General features: G+C 42.8%; 1 protein-coding gene across 1 annotated transcript; it reads right to left on the reverse strand.

Moving 5' to 3' along the window:
- Positions 1 to 2,251: 2,251 nt before the first annotated feature.
- Positions 2,252 to 15,385, reverse strand: LOC148349052 (trafficking regulator of GLUT4 1-like). The gene is made up of 3 exons (XM_088321584.1): positions 14,909 to 15,385; positions 8,022 to 8,148; positions 2,252 to 2,722 (listed from the first exon to the last, which is right to left on the reverse strand). The coding sequence occupies exons 1-3, from the start codon at positions 15,278 to 15,280 to the stop codon at positions 2,709 to 2,711; spliced, it is 513 nt and encodes a 170-aa protein (XP_088177710.1). The 5' UTR covers positions 15,281 to 15,385; the 3' UTR covers positions 2,252 to 2,708.
- Between the last annotated feature and the right edge of the window lie 1,419 nt (positions 15,386 to 16,804).

Here is a 16,804-nt window from a genome sequence, read left to right on the forward strand (position 1 = left end):
ACCTCCTTCTTAAATGCTTCTGTAATAGGAGGCTGTCCTCCCCATCCCTCCTTAGTCTCTCTGGGGGTCTCTAAGTGCCTCCTCCAGTAAATCCAACCGCAGGAAGGAACACACAAAAGTACTTACACGTGACCTCCTCATCTCACTCCATCTCGTCCTTACACATGTCCCAGACGACACCACGCTCTCTCGGAGACCATGCCGGTGATGATGATGAAGAAGATGAGGAGGAGGAGTGTTCGATAAGCAATGCTGCGGGTTAGGCGGCTCTCATCGCTTAAAAGCCTTAATGCAGGAAGTCGGCGATGGGCGAGGAGGTTTGTCCACTCGGGGGACGTCTTTGTCTGTCAATGTGAAGTTCAATGCACAGTTTTCAGGAGAAATGTGAGGCTCCAACGAGATGTGAGATGTTTGTTCTTTGTTTTCTGGATAATTTATTAAATCGATTGATTAGAACTTTGTCGGAAATCCATGATTGATTAGATGACATCATAGCAGTGATCATGTGACTTTCTGGGTCTGTGATCAGGAGACACACCTCCACAAGATGTCCTGCAAGAAGTCAGAAGATGCGCTAGGTGGATGCTTCGTTCCCGTTGGTCAGCAAGGGAACAGTGTGAAAAGAGGGATGTAAGAAGAGAGGGAGGGATGTAAGGAAGACAGCCGGATGAGTAGAAAACCTGATCGATTATTTTGGCGTGCAGTCAGTAAACGGCTGCTTGCTTTTCTTCTGCAGAGCTTCTCAAGTGACTTCCCAGTTTTACAGCAGTAGTCGGCAACCACTGTGCCTGCCCGCACAGAAAGTAAAGAAAATGGCCTTATTTTTGGTTTCTACCATAATTTTTTCAGCCGTTCCTGCATTTTTTTATACCCCAAACAAAACCTCAAATTTGTGTTATGTCCCTGTATTCGAGCAGCTCGATAGGTCGACAAATATTGCTGAACTGATTAATCCAGCAATGACTGCCATGGGAATCGAACCCGTATTGTCGCGATGAGAGCGCCGAATCCCAACCCACTAAGATTGTTGATGACAAAGGAAAAGGCATTAGAGTTTAAATCATCATCACACTGTTTTTGCTCGCAATGCCACACTGTATAATCTTGTAATGGGGTATTATGGGAAATAGTTCAGCGAAAACAACATTGTGAGTAACAAAAGTATGAGGATGGGCTCTTTCTATGTTAACTGTTACCAGTGATTGCACAATGGATTACTGGGCGGGGCTGTAAGAATAGTCAGATATTAAGCCCGTCAATAAAACCTGTGGTAAACGTTACGTGAGGTCATAGTAAGTTACGTGTATCTAGTATATAATTATGTGTAAGATATTAATGTAAATGTTAAGGTAAAAATCATTTGTGTTCCTCTTTGGTGTGACTTGAGCTGGTCAAGTGGAGTAGCGGCCGGATGCAGATGGGCAGGGTGGGCGTTAACGGCAGATTAGAAATGACACTGGTCTTAAAACTTCCACTAGTGAGTATTGTAGTAGATTTACTTGCTTTAAATGACTTCTCATAGTACCGATCATCAATAGGTTACGGCCATGCAACCTAGTGAGGGTAGCGGTTCATGTCGTTTTGGGTTATCGCAACCATCGTTTCCATGGTCATCATGTGTTTGCTTTTCTCATACTGAATGAATATAGTAAAAAAATATATCGTTTTGTATCGCCGAGTCGTTAAGCTTTAGATCTCCAACTAATCATGTTCCGACTTCCTCAAAGAGCAAAAAGGAAAAGGCATTAGAGTTTATATCATCATCACACTATTTTTACTCACAATGCCACGCTTGTAATGGGGCATTATGGGAAATAGTTCAGCTAAAAACAACATTGTACAACTTGAGTAACAATAGTATGAGGATGGGATCAAATGTAATGGCTCTTTCTATATTATCTGTGATCCAGGGATTGCACAATGGATTATTGGGCGGGGCTGTAAGAATAGACAGATCTTAAGCCCGTCCATGGTACAGAAAATGTTGCGGATCACTGTTTTACAGTAATTGTACATATGGAACTTATTTGTATTTTTTAGGCATTGTATTACCAGTTAATTTGAATTTACTTCAATTAGATTCAGGACTTTGATATTGCGTTGTTAGTATTGCCACCATATGTGTCACGGTTGCCATGGCGCCCAATTGGCCCCGCCCGTGTGGCCAATCTGCGAATTTCTCAAAGAGCAAAACTGGCTTCCTTCCGTCTTTACCCTAGTATCGCCATAGCAACCACACATGGCACCGGTGTCACATGCTCATTCCAGTTTATTTGACACATGCAAACAAACGAGCGCTTCAGTCATACAGTAGAAACATACAAAGTACACGCCATCACCAGCGACACGAGCGGGACGCTCACAAGTCTTTGGGAAGGAACCAAAAAGCGCTGCTTCTCTCAGGGCGGCCATTTTGGAGCGGGGACTGCAAGGGAATGATTTATTTTTTTCTTTGGTTTCGCGCTCCTCTGTAAAGTTAGCCGGTCGGCGCTGACCCGTTACCAGTTGGGACTGTGCGACAAGTGTGTCACAAGCTCCTTCTCCGCTTCTGACCTTGATGGTGAATTTCAAGGTCGAGCGGAATGATGCCATTTCTTTTCCGTCACATCAGTTCTCCTTCTTTCATTTGTGCTCTTACATCTCGTCCTTCCTCCGGCCGAGTTCAAAATCGGTCCAAAGGAAGTCGGGACGCCGCTCCTGCCCCATGCTCACTGCTGGAGCTCTATACACAAAGGCACACACACACAGAATTTTTAGCACTTTTGACTGCTTGCGTAAATAATATTTAGTACACCCCCTTTTGCAAGTATATAAGTCAGAAAGAGAGAAGACTTAAGCAAACATAGCAGCAAAGTAACACATTTTTCCATGAAGGAAGAATTTAATTAGCTTATTAGTGTAGAAAGTGACCAAAAAATTACAACTTTTATTGAGTAATGAAAATTATGTTCATACACGTTTTCTTCTTATCAAAGCACGGTTGTCATGATTACTGATGTGACTCAGCTGTGCCCGCTCATTTGGCGCCAACCAATCCGGGCTCTGATTGGCTCCCTGTCCCTATTCAAACCCAGTCCTAACTGTCCCCTTTTGTCAGTCCGTCTGCGAACCTCAGTGTATACTAGGCAAGCCTTTTTCGACCCTGACTCCCGCCTGTCCCATTTTTGCTCCTGTTTGTCTCCCGCTGTGACCTGTTTTGATCCCAACCACGTCTGCTCTCCCGTCCCGGCTTACGACCCATTTTTGATCCCGACTACGTCTACTCTCCCGTCCTGGCTTACGACTCGTTCCCGACCCCGACCACGCTTTGCCCTCCCACTCCCGGCTACTGCCCAGTTTTTCCGTCTCTGACACCGCCAACGCTCGCTACGGAAGATCCACTTCCGTATTCGGATCACGATCTGATTGCAAGAGCGACTTGCTTCCCGCGTGTAGCGAACACCAGATCGCGGGCGCTGCCCCTTCCTTTCCCTCAATAAACTTGAGAAAAACGTTATGCGATTGGGTCTACCTTTTTGTTCTGGACGTGACAACAATATTTTTCACGACCTGGAAAAATTTCAGTTCTCTAGAATTGTTGTCATTAAATATCATCCTTAATATCTTAAAATATGTAAACAAAAATATGTTGACATTTTAAAAGAAAGAGCCTGTCATCAATGAACACAGTAAACACTAATAGTGCAAGAGATGTACCACTACCTTGTGTCTATCTGTAAACTTCTGTCATGATTACTGATTCGGGGCACCTGCGGCTGCCCTGTTGACCGTCTGCGAACCTATGCTCTCAGCTAGGCAAGCTTTTGTACTCTCCGACGCCATTCTGCCCTGTTTCCTGCCTGACACCTGTTGCCGACCTCTTTTCTGGACCTGTTTCTGTTTTTGCTCCTCCGTCCCGGCCATCGACCTGTTTTTGCCCTGTTTCCTGCCTGTTACCTGTTACCGACCTCTTTTCTGGACCTGTTTCTGCTTTTGGCTCCTCCGTCCCGGCCATCGACTACCCTCGCTCGACACGGGATGCAAGCACTGTTCTCTTTCTTAATAAAAACTGAGTAAAACGAACGCTATTGGGTCCCGTCTCCGTTCCTGGTCTGTGACAACTTCATTGAAAATGCTTTGGAATGATAAAAGCACAATATATCAAGCGCGATACAGTTCATGAACTAGCACGGAATATACAGTCAACTAATCTGTCCAGCTTCCGATCCGTTTCTGACCCCGACCACGTTTTTGCTCTCCTGTCCCGGCTATCGACCTGTTTTTCCGTCCTTGACACCGCCATCGCTCGCTACAGATCCACTTCCATGTTCGGATCACAAACTGTATATGAGAGCGACGGATACGAAATGCATCGACTAATAGTGACCAAAACGCACCACTTGACTTCTAATTTTTCTTCCCTGCTTTTTGGAAGTTTTTCGCGTAGCAGCAAAGATGGCAGCCAATGATGTCAGCTCATTTGAGATGAGGGTCATGGCAGGTAGAGTAAATGCTAAGTATTTCTAAAAAAATGCATGTTCATATGCTAGTTCATGTATTTTTACTTATCATTTAAATTAATATTGTTTATTCATAGTGATATTGTTTTCACCCCTAAGTAGTGTTGAATAATACACACTCATACCATGAGGCTTTTTAACTCCACCCGGAGGTGTAATAGCCCAAATTAAACCACACCCCCACATTTGCCAATTACCCTATTTTTATTACAGTGTGTATTTTACGTAGCACTATTTAAATACTCTATATCAACACGTTATATTGGGTATTTTTGTATTCTATTTCTTTTATTTGATTATCTTATTTTTCAACACAAGGATACTGCTGGAGTGTGAATTTCCCTACATCTATCTATCTATCTATCTATCTATCTATCTATCTATCTATCTATCTATCTATCTATCTATCTATCTATCTATCTATCTATCTATCTATCTATCTATCTATCTATCTATCTATCTATCTATCTATCTATCTATCTATCTATGTAATGCAAACGTATTTAAAAAGCCCGATGTAAAGTATTTAACTATGCTCTATCAAAAGGAGATCCCCCCAAAGCATGGTCGGAAGCCATCATAACAGTCCTGCACAAAGAAGGAAAAGACCCAATATTGTGTGAAAGCTATAGACCAGTTAGTTTACTTTGTAATGATCTAAAAATTCTTACAAGCATACTTGCAAAAAGAATGCAGAAATTTATAGCGAAATTAATTAGAAATGATCAAACAGGGTTTATTCCGGGAAGGCAGGGTGCAAACAATATTAGGAGGATACTAAACATAATTACGAGCACAAAATCTAAGACCCAACCCTCGATGTTACTGAGCTTGGATGCACAAAAAGCTTTCGATGGGGTGAAATGGAGCTTCTTACATCAATCACTTATAGCCTTTGGCTTCCCTCCAATATTTGTTGAATGGGTGAAAATAATCTATAAAAATCCTAAATCTCGTCTTAGAGTAAATGGTCACTGTTCAGATTTCTTTGAAATCAAAAGAGGAGTCCGGCAAGGGGATTGTTTAAGCCCACTCTTGTTTGCAATAAGCATAGAACCACTCGCAGAATCAATTAGACAAAATGAGCAAATAAGGGGGATATTGGATGAAGGAGGAACAGAACATAAAATATCATTGTTTGCAGACGACCTGTTGGTAATGCTGGAGGAACCTTCGTTATCAATACCACCACTGTTGGAGAGCCTTAAAATATATGGAGAAGTAGCTGGGTATTCAAATAATGAGAGCAAATCAATAGCAATGATGATATCAGGAAAATGTCCAACAGATTTGAGTGAAAGATTTGATTTTAAATGGACAAATAAAGGGTTTAAATATTTGGGGGTGACCATTACACCACATACCACACAGCTGTTTGATGCAAATTATGGAATGTTGATAAAAGAAATAAGGAAAGATTTGGAAAAATGGGAAATTTTGCCCTTAAGTCTTATCGGCAGGATAGAAACAATCAGGATGAACATATTACCAAGACTATTATTTCTGTTTCAATCCCTTCCAATTCTGATCCCGGCATCCACATTTAAAATGTTAAATAAGTTGATAGCAAAATTCCTTTGGCAAAACAAGAAACCTAGAATAAAATACAAAACCCTGTTAGCTCCTAAAGAAAAGGGGGGCCTAGACCTACCCAATATTAAATATTACTATTGGGCAGCTCAAATTAAAGCACTCATCTTGTGGATTACTACAGACAAAGATGCGATATGGGTGGACATGGAGCAGCGATCTTGTCCAAATATGCCTGTGGAATCGTTACCATACATATCAGTCACGAGGTGGAAGAAATTAAAAATCCAGAATGAATGGATTAAGGGAACTATTAAAACTTGGTCAACAATACAAAAAAAATTAAAAATATCAAGATCTGTGAATAGGGCTACCAAAATAGCGAAAAATCCAGACTTTAAACCTGGGGTTATGGAGGTAGGGTTTCAAAAATGGGCCCAAAAAGGACTGATGTTGATTACCCAAGTATTGGAAGCACAGGCAATGAAATCATTTGAACAACTCCAACAAGAATTTGACCTACCCAGAAATGATTTCTACAAATATTTGCAACTAAGACATTACCTCCAGAAACACGAGGAATGGGGGAAAATATGTAAGGAGCCAACTAAGGTAGAGCAATTATTAATATCGTATACAAAAGGACAATCAATAAAGGGGGTTATATCAAAACTATATAAAGCCCTGAGAATGGACCTCAGTAATGAGGACATGGCAGTTAAGGAAAAATGGGAACAAGAAACTAATGTAGCGATAAAAGACAACGAATGGGAAAAAACATTGAAAGAGGGACACAAAATAACCAACAGCCCGACATGGAGGGAGTTTGAATGGAAAGTAAAAATGCGATTCTTCTATACACCCTCTATCACTTCAAAGTATAAAAATACCTCGAATCTATGTTGGCGTAACTGTGGGGGGGTCGGAGACTTTACGCATATTTTCTGGAATTGCCCTGTAATATCAAATTTTTGGAGAAGTATCCAGAGAGAAATAAAATTAATCACTGGCTGGGAGTTGCGGTTGGACCCAAAGGCTTACATAATAGGAATTTTGCCAGAAGAATTACTATCTGGTCAACAGAAATATATACTAAGGGTAATGCTTCTGGTAGCAAAGAAAATGATCACAGTGTCCTGGCTGAAACCACAACCGCCTGACATAAAACAATGGAGAGACAAATTAAAGCAAATGTACATTATGGAAAAAATCACTGCAAGACTTCAACTGAAACTTGACCAATTTGAGAAAAGATGGAAGCCTATCACACAAATTTTACTTGATGTCTAAACACCTCCCCCTAATTATTATGTGTGTTTTTTTTTTTCGTTTTTTTTTTTTTCTTTGGGTGTATATTTGGATGTATTAATTTATATATATATATATATATATATATATATTTCTTTTTGTATGGATTTATTGTATGAGCATTTATTCTTATTTTCTATTAATAGCATTTTTTGTTCTTTGTTGTTCCTTCTGTTATTTATGAGTGTGTCAAGTGTATATATTTTGTGTTGATGTAAGGGGGGAATCAAACCTCTGTCAAAAATGGGTGTGAGAAATAAAAAGTTAAAAAAAAAAAAAAAAAGCCCGATGTGTGTTTGTGTGTGTGTCTGTGTCTTTGTGTTCGTATGTGACTTATATGTTCCAAAATGGCTGAATCTATTTTCGTGAAAATGTATACAGTTGTACTTTAGGCCTCTGTGAGTGTTTTTAGCTAGGTTTTGTGACAAAGCACCCCCAATAAAAAGAAATGCCAGCAAAACATCTGCTTTTGTGTGCAAGAAGCTCTGGAGCTGTATGTTCTATCTATCGACACTGTCCTTTTGAGATACTGGCACTTTCTAGTTTCACTACCATGATAACGGCGTGTTTTCATATTTTGTGAGGCAAACATGCACAAGATTTGGTAGGGGAGGGTATCACAAGTGAGCGTACTAGTACATAGAAGTGTTTGCAAACGATGTTGTGTTTCGGGTACAAACTTACCGATGGTGAAGACGATAAAGACGATAACGGCCACGCCCAACAGCATGGCCAGGAGGCTGAGCAGCAGAGAAACGCGGCCGTACTTGCGAGCCGCCTCCACGTCTCCATTGTTCAACACCGAGCGGGACTGGCCACCGGACGGAAGTCAGAAGTCAGTAAGAGGTAAGGAACACGCACAAGGAAATACAGTAGTACCTCTTTATACGAGAAACTCCAAACGCGAGAATTTCGGTATACAAGTTTTATTCTTAAAAAGATAACTCTTGCTCAAAAGGAAAATCCAGTTCACCAGCAGTCCCAAGGGCTACCACTAGAGACCGCTCAAAACCGCTCATCGCTCGTGACTGCTTACCGTTAGCATCAGCTTGTCCAGTTTGCACCAGCAAACTACTACAGCAAAAAAGTGCTGTAAATGTTTTCCTTTGTATGTTTATTTAAAGTTTACTTTTAATTAAAGTATACAGTAGGTGCTTAGATATTTTCAACAGTCTCATACCTGTCAATCTCCGCCAATAGATCCCTTTATCTGTCATGTCCTGCACAGTTGTCATAGCGCCCAGCTGGCCCCGCCCCTTGACACCGGCTGAGACGCAATGGACTGATTGCTCTTGGAGTACTTAAGCGCGCTCCTTTGTACTGTGCGTGGCTGGAATGTTTGTTAAACCTGGTTAAACTCCGTGAGACTTCTGTTTAAACCTGTTAAATGCCTAGTTCTGTGAATCTGCCCGTATTTGATCCTGTTTTGTTTTTGGTTAGTTTGTTTTCGACAACTTGTCTTTTGTTTGGATTACTTATCCACTCCGCGACCATCGATGCCCGTATCGAGTGTGCGCACCCTCCTCATCCTTCCCCCAATAAATTTTGAGTACATCTACGCGAATGGGTCTTTTTTTCCTGCTTCCACTTTGTGACATTATCAATGATCGCAATTCCCATGATTAAGCAACAACCTTACAAAAACCACGCAACTCACAGCGAGAAACATAGTATAACACAACGATATTAGCAATATACGATGATGTTGTCGTCTGTTACCAGTGACTGAGACGATCTGGATTAGATACGAAATGGGCAAGATGAGATCTTTCTTTTTTTCTTTTTTTTAAATATTTAATTAACTGGTATGCGATTTCCATGACTCTTTCTTGCAGCATACATTCACTTCAGCGCTCATAATAAACTTGCATTTCATTTTCCTAATCACTGTATTTTTTTTTTGAATTAGTAATTTAATGTATTTTTAGTTATACAGTACATCAGGGGTGTCGAACTCATTTTAACTCGCGGGCCACACGATAGAACAAATATTCTGTCGGGGGCCGGACTAGTAGGTTAAAGAGAAAGAAAAAGAGAGAGAAAGAAATAAGAGAAAGAGGGAGGGAAAGGGAGTGAGGGCGGGACAAAGAAAGAAAAAGAGAGAGAGGGAGAGAGCGTAAGAAACAAATGATAAAAAGTCGTGAGAGAGGGGGAAAAGAAAGGGAGATGAAGAAAGCAATCCAAAGAGAAATAGAAAGACAGGAGAGAGTCAGAGAGACAGAGACAGACAGAGACAGAGAGAGAGAGAAAGAAAAAGACAAAGAGTGAGAAAGAAAGAGAGAGAGAAAAATAGAATGACAGGAAACAAAGAGCAACAAAGGAATAGAAAAAGAGAGACACAGAGAGAGAAAGAGACAGAGACAGGGAGTGGGAGAAAATGGGTGGAAAAGAGAGAGAGAGAGAGAGAGAGAGAGAGGGAGAGAGAGAGAGAGAGAGAGAGAGAGAGAGAGAGAGAGAGAGAGAGAGAGAGAGAGAGAGAGAGAGAGAGAGAGAGAGAGAGAGAGAGAGAGAGAGAGAGAGAGAGAGAGAGAGAGAGAGAGAGAGAGTGAGAAAAGGAAAAACAAGTAGAGTGTCTTTGTTCAAGGCGCCTGGCTTTGGCAACATCAAGTTGACATATTTCAACCTGCAGCTCGTTTTTCTCTTGCGCTTCTTTGAGTGTTGTCTCGCGGGCCGGATTCAATCCCTTAGCGGGCCTGATCTGGCCCGCGGGCCGCCAGTTTGACACCTGTGCAGTACATGATCAGGGTTCTCTTCTATGCTTTTGGGAGGACAGGAGCAGACCAATTAGTTTTGAATTCATTTGCTCGTAACACCAGCAATTCGACCTACGAGTGTTGTGGAATGTGGATAATAACTCGTGATAAGTATGTAGGCATCTGGTGAAGGTCGTGGGATGACGTTGTTGCAAGAGGTCACAAGCTGATATGCTGAGGGAGCCGGGGAGGATGACCTTCACGAGATATCTTAACTTGATTTGAGAACACTATAAAAGCCAATGTTGAACGTCTGGAACTTTGAACGTGTCCCGAATGCAATAAAGCGCGTTCCCTTTTTGCCATATCGCCTCTCTGCGTATTTTTTGGGGCGACGCCACACGACGATCCCTCCAAAATAAGTGGCTCCCTCCGCATATCAGCTTGTGACCTCTTGCAACAACGTCAATCCCACGACCATCACCTGATGCCTACATACTTATCATTAGTTATTATCTACATTCCACAATTCTGGAGCGAATTAAGCTCGTATTAAAAGATACCTCTGCACACAGAATTGAGAGGGGAAACATAAACACAGAGTTGCAGTTTTTAATTGTAAACACACAGATATCATTGCGTCACTGGGAGAGAACTGGTTGAATACTTATCTTTGTTTTAGTTTTAGATAGGAATTATTTACGTCAAGTATTTTAAACAAACCTTTGTCATGTCTTTTTATAAACATTTACCCGCCGAATTGATAAATTATTTGTTTTGAGTAAATTATGTTTTTGTCACAGTTGCCGTGGCGCCCAATTGGCCCCGCCCATGTGGCGCCAGCTGCGGCTCGTTGACAGATTGGCTTTCCGTCTATTTAAGCTCAGTGCTCTCACTCTTTCTTTTTCAGTCCGTCAAAGAACTTCTGCCCCGCAAGATGGGTTTTGGCCCCGGTCCCGTTTCCTGTTCGTATTTCCTGTCCGGTATTGTTCCCGTTTATTTGTGTCCTGTTTAATATCGTTTCCAGTTTTGTTCCCGTCTATATTTTGTCCTGTTAATTATTCTCTCCAGTTTTCGTTCCCGTCTAGTTTGTCCTGGTTAATTTCAATATCCTGTTTCGTTACCAATCCTGTCCATCCTGTCCTGTCCGATATTGACCCCATCTGTTTGATATCTACTCGGGCAATTGATATCAATCTCGTCGGCCTCTGGCTTCCTATCATTCCACGCCAGACTGCTGCCTAACGTGCATGACTCCCCATTTCCCGTAAAATGAAAGGCTTGTTTGAGAAATGTTACGCATTAGGGTCCTGATCCTGTTTCGGTTCCTGACAATTTTTGGGGGTATTATTGTTGAAGTTACTGTAAAATATAAAGAGATTCGATACCATTTTTTGTCAGATTGATACCCACACGACTACTCGACTCTTCATCGATATTAATATCAAGTATGATGAATACTCATGATAAGTAATGGGCAAGTACCAATTCCAGGTATTAGTGTCGATACCGGTCTTATTAAAAGCATAATACCGACACCTGTATAGGGAGCCCTTCGGTGGCTTTTTTACAAACTCTACTGCTGTGGTCAGCAACCTGCGGCTCTTTAGCGCCGCTCTAGTGGCTCTGTGGAGCTTAATATGTGTATATTTGTGGCTCCAGATTGTCAGGAACCGGAACAGGAGGAGAACCCAAATGCGTGACGTTTCTCACACAAGCTTTTATTTTATGGAAAATGTGGAGTCATGCACGTTAAGCAGCAGTCTGGCGTGGAATGATAGGAAGCCAGAGGCCGACGAGATCGATACCAAATGCTCGAGCAGATGGGGTTGATATCGGACAGATGGGGTCGATACCGGACAGGACGGGACAGACAGGATTGATATCAAAACTGGATATCAAAATTAAACAGGACAAACTAGATGGGAACGAAACTGGAGATCGATATTAAGCAGGACAAACTAGACGGGCAGGAAACAAAAGCAGGAAAGCGGACAGAGTCAAAATCCACGTCTTGAGGGTGCAGAGGTTTGTTGAAGGACTGAAAAAGGGTGAGTGAGAGCACTGAGCCTAAATAGGAGGGAAGCCAATCTGTCAACGAGCCACTTCTGGCGCCACACAGGCGGGGCCAATTGGGCACCATGGCAACTATACATTTCCACTAATGTCTGACATTTTAAAGAAAGACAATATCGTGTTGGGGTTATTTGTTTAAAATTGATGTCATTTTTCGGGAGGAAGGGGCAAATTTTCTATGCAAATGGTATCTTAATGTTTGGTATTGATGTCTATTTGAGAGTATTGACATCAGTCTTAGTAAAGTTGGATTGAACCTCCCTTTACTGATACAAGATACCGATACCATGAGTGCATAAATGTTGCTAATGCCCAAAAACAAGGATATAATTTTGGCATGGAAAGTGGGGACGTGACCCCCACCAATATCGAGCAGTTACGTGAAAAAAACATGTGAAAAAAATGTGCTATGTCCCCACCAATGCCAAAACCCATTGCTTTGCCCCCAAATGTATTTATTTAAAATCCTAACATATTTCTCCAGAAATTTGAGTGAAATGATTCATCACAATTCCTTATTCGCCTAAATTCTAGTTCTTATCATGATTACTGATGCGAAGCACCTGTGCCCGCTCCTTTGGTGCCAACTGCCTCAGACTCTAATTGGCTCCCTGTCACTATTTAAACCCCCGTCTTTCTGTCACCGGTTGTCAGTCCATCTGCGAACCTCAGTTTACGCTAGGCAAGCTTTTTGACGCTCACTCCTGTTTTGGCCGTCTGTTTCCCGGCTTCGACCCATTTTCTGATCTCGACCACGTTTATTGCTCTCCTGCCCCGGCTACTGACCTGTTTTTTCCGCTCCCGACACCGCCATCGCTCACCACGGAAGTACCACTTCCGCGTTCGGAGCCACCTGCTCCCAGCAACCAGCGATCACCGGATCGTGTGCGCTATCCTTTCCCTTCTTCCCAATAAAACTGAGGGACACGTACACAAGTGGGTCCTGTCTCTGTTCTGGTCTTGACAGTTCTTGATTGTAAAACTGACACAACCCAGCCGCTCATACGTGGTTGGGTTGCCAGTGATGCAAGAACCAGTAATTTGAAATAAGTCTGGTATTGTCACTGACACTGATGCCTGGTATCAGTACTTACCCGTTACTTGCTCGTGTGATGAGGGATAACATATTTGCTTTGTCATTTTTAACGCATATATAATAGCAATTGTTGTTTTGTCCTCACAAATCCTTTGTGATCACTAGGGCTGCAACAAGGAATCGATCATTTTTATTATTAAAATCGTTGGCAACGAATTTCATCACCGGATATGTTGTGTGGTGCGAATCATGTATCACTTAACACGTAAACTCAATGCAAACACGTGGGAATTGAATTTCGTTGTGTAGTGTAATTGGGCTGTTGAGGGGACATGTTTGTAATACCACTTCTATCCAGCAGAGGGCGACGTGAGATCGCGTTTTGTTGGGTGGCGTCCTCTTTATCTGGTGATTAACTTGTAGTAGCTACTATAGTCCGGCAGAAGGCGCCTCGAGACCATATTTTGATGCGTGAGGTTCTCTTTTTCCGACAAAGTAGTCGCATTCACCTCCCATGATGCCTCTCTTTGTTAGTACGATTCTTGCATAATTGCATGTGTATAGCATATTTTTGTGTGCATTTTGTTTATTGTTGAGCTATTTGACAAAAACTTGAATTTTTTCAAATTAGAAAATGTGTCAGGACCAGAACGGAAACAGGACCCACTCGCGTAACGTTACTCACAGTTTTATTGGGAAGAAGGGAAAGTATTGCACTCATGATCCGGAGATTGCTGGTCGCGGGGAGCAGGTTGCTCTGACGCGGAAGTGGTATTTCTGTGGCGAGCGATGGCGGTGTCGGGAACGGAAAAAAACGGGTCAGTAGCCGGGATAAAAGTACACAAAATCGGGATCGGGATTGGAAACAAGTCAAAAGCCAGGAGAGGAGAGTAGACGTGGTCGAGAAAAAAAACAGATCGTTATTCGGGACGGGAGAACAGACGTGGTCGAGATCAAAACAGATCAGAACAGGAGACAAAATAGGAGCAAAAAACAGGCGAAAAATGACTTGCCGTCTAAAAACAGAGATTTGCAGATGGACCGACAAAAGAGGACAAAGTTTAAATACTGACAGGGAGCCAATTTGACATGGCAACCATGACAAAATATTGTTTTCCTATCTGTTCAAAACTTGAATATTTCAATAAAGAGGAGAAAATTAAAAATGCGTGTTTTTTAAAAATCTGATACATTGATTAAACGAAAAAATAATCGAGCTATTCGTCGATTATTATAATAATCGTTTGGTGCAGCCCTAGTGATTGAAAAAAGTAATATAATGATTCATAGTATCGGCTCCGGTGGGGACGAATAAGATATTTGGTAACTCATTTTTAACGATAAATGACAAAAACAAAATAAAGGAAAAATAGAATGTAAACACGCTACTTTAAGGGTGTAGGTATCGGGAAAACATTGTTTTATCACCACAAATAGTATGTGATCACATAAAATTGTGCTATGATTGCCATGACTAAACCTACGCCCTTCGGTATCGACACCGATACCGATACTTAGTATCGTCGGTACTTCCCTTCTGCGATGACAGCAAACATTTTTTCCTAACTCATATTTAAAATGTACTCAAAACACAGGACGGGTAGACTGGAATCGCCCCACTTGCTAAGATTTTGGAACAAGATTTGGATCCAGATCTATAGATTCCAGTTCCAGTGTAAAGGCCTACAGCCTTTTTGTTGACGTCATGCAAAAAGAGTTTGAGTTTGAAATGCGCAAAAAATTAATTTTGCAAGTAGTGAGCTCACCACGCTGGCGTACCACAGCGCGCACACGTTGAGCGGCACGCCGGGACAGAGGCAAGAGAGGACGGCCAGCCACAGGTAGCTGGGCGGCGCCCTCCCGGGCGGAACCCCGGACGCCAGACTGAGACGGGACGACGACCTGGGCGCGGCCGCCAGCTGTCCCACTGAGCCGGACTTGAGGGGCGAGCGGTGTCCGTTCTGCTCGGCGTCCAGCGAGCGGATGCTGCCGCGCAGGTCCAGAGACTCGCGCGTCCCGCCGCCGCCTCGGATGCCCCCCGCGGTGGCGCTCAGCAGCTTCTCTGTGTCCTGGAAGTCTCCGTGGCTAGAAGGGTCCCTCGGGACCGGCACCGCGCAGTTGTCAGTGTTCACGGCCATGTTTGCGGCCCAAAAAAGAAAGAAAAGAAAGAAGGAAAGTCTTCCTTGATCGCGTCTTGCTCAAAATCCTGGAGTTTGCGTGAGGAGGCAAACCTCAGAGGTTCTCCATCCGTGTAAAGAGCCGGGTGGTTCTAAAGATCTCATCCAGGTCCACATTGACCCCCCTTCCCCCTCCCGCCCGCCCACAGACAACACTTAAGGCGCGCGTGCGCGGCGGCCGGCGCGTAAAAGCTTTCCATTTACGCCGAAGCGAGCAAGGTGCGTGCGCGCTTTGCTGCTGACTCAGATGCGTGTGCGCTTTTGCGTCCAGCCCAAAAGTGCAGAGCTCAGTCGAACCTGTATGGCGCTTAATGGACCTTTACCTCCGCCAAGGAAGTCGAAACCCTTTGAGCTGCGGTATTCGCATCCACGAGTGCGCACTATGGGTGCAATTTGGGCACTGGTACACTATTGTGACCCTAGGTTTGCCACCATACCAAGCACACACTAGTGCATTCCATATTGCTATAGTGCCACACGAAAAACTTTATGGCACTACTTATAGTCAACTATCGTGCAATTGTGATCGACATTGGTAGTGCATGTGTTGGTCACTAAGGTGCAGGTCAACGAGTGCACGATACAGTAAAAAAAAACTGTGTTAATTTAACACCTAGAGCACATGTGTCAAACAGGGGGCCCGCAGGCCAAATCAGGCCCGCTAAGGGATTGAATCCGGCCCGCGAAACAACCCTCAGAGAAGCGCAAGAGAAAAACAAGTTACAGGTTGAAATATGTCAACTTGATGTTGCCAAAAGCCAGGTGCCTCTCACAAAGACACTGTACTTGTATTTATTTCTCTCTCTGTGTCTCTCTCTCTCTCTCCCTCTCTCTCTCTCTCTCTCTCTCTCTCACTCTCTATCTTTCTTTTCCACCCCTTTTCTCCCACTCTGTCTCTGTCTCTTTCACTCTGTGTCTCTCTTTTTCTCTTCCTTTGTTGCTCTTTGTCTCTTACTCTCTCTCTCTGTCTTTTGACCTCTTTTGCTCTAACTTCCTTTTTTCCTTTTCTCTCTTTTCTCTTTCTCTCTTCATACCATTTGCGCTTTCTTTTCTCTTTTCTCTCCTTCTGTCTTTCTATTTCTCTTTGGATTTCTTTCTTACTCTCCCTTTCTTTTCCTCCTCTCATGACTTTTTATCTTTTGTTTCTCATGCTCTCTCCCACTCCCTCTTTTTCTTTCTATGTCCCTCCCTCTTTCTCTTATTTCTTTATCTCTTTTTCTTTCTCTTTAATCTACTAGTCCGGCCCCCGACAGAATGTTTGTCCTATCGTTTGGCCCCCGAGTTAAAATGAGTTTGACACCCCTGACCTAGAGAGCAAATTCTAACACTACCAATGTGAACATATATTTTATTCCATCGGGGACTGCAATGCTTTCTCGGCTGGCCTAAAAAAATATCTGAAATCTACCCGGAGGTCTTCACAATCAGCTCTGCAGGCCCTGGCGCATAAAGTAAGTAACAATGAAGCTGTTAGTTTGGCCAATG

Source organism: Urocampus carinirostris, chromosome 17, assembly GCF_059441175.1.
Source record: "Urocampus carinirostris isolate Australia breed hairy pipefish chromosome 17, RoL_Ucar_1.0, whole genome shotgun sequence".
Classification (NCBI taxonomy): domain Eukaryota; kingdom Metazoa; phylum Chordata; class Actinopteri; order Syngnathiformes; family Syngnathidae; genus Urocampus; species Urocampus carinirostris.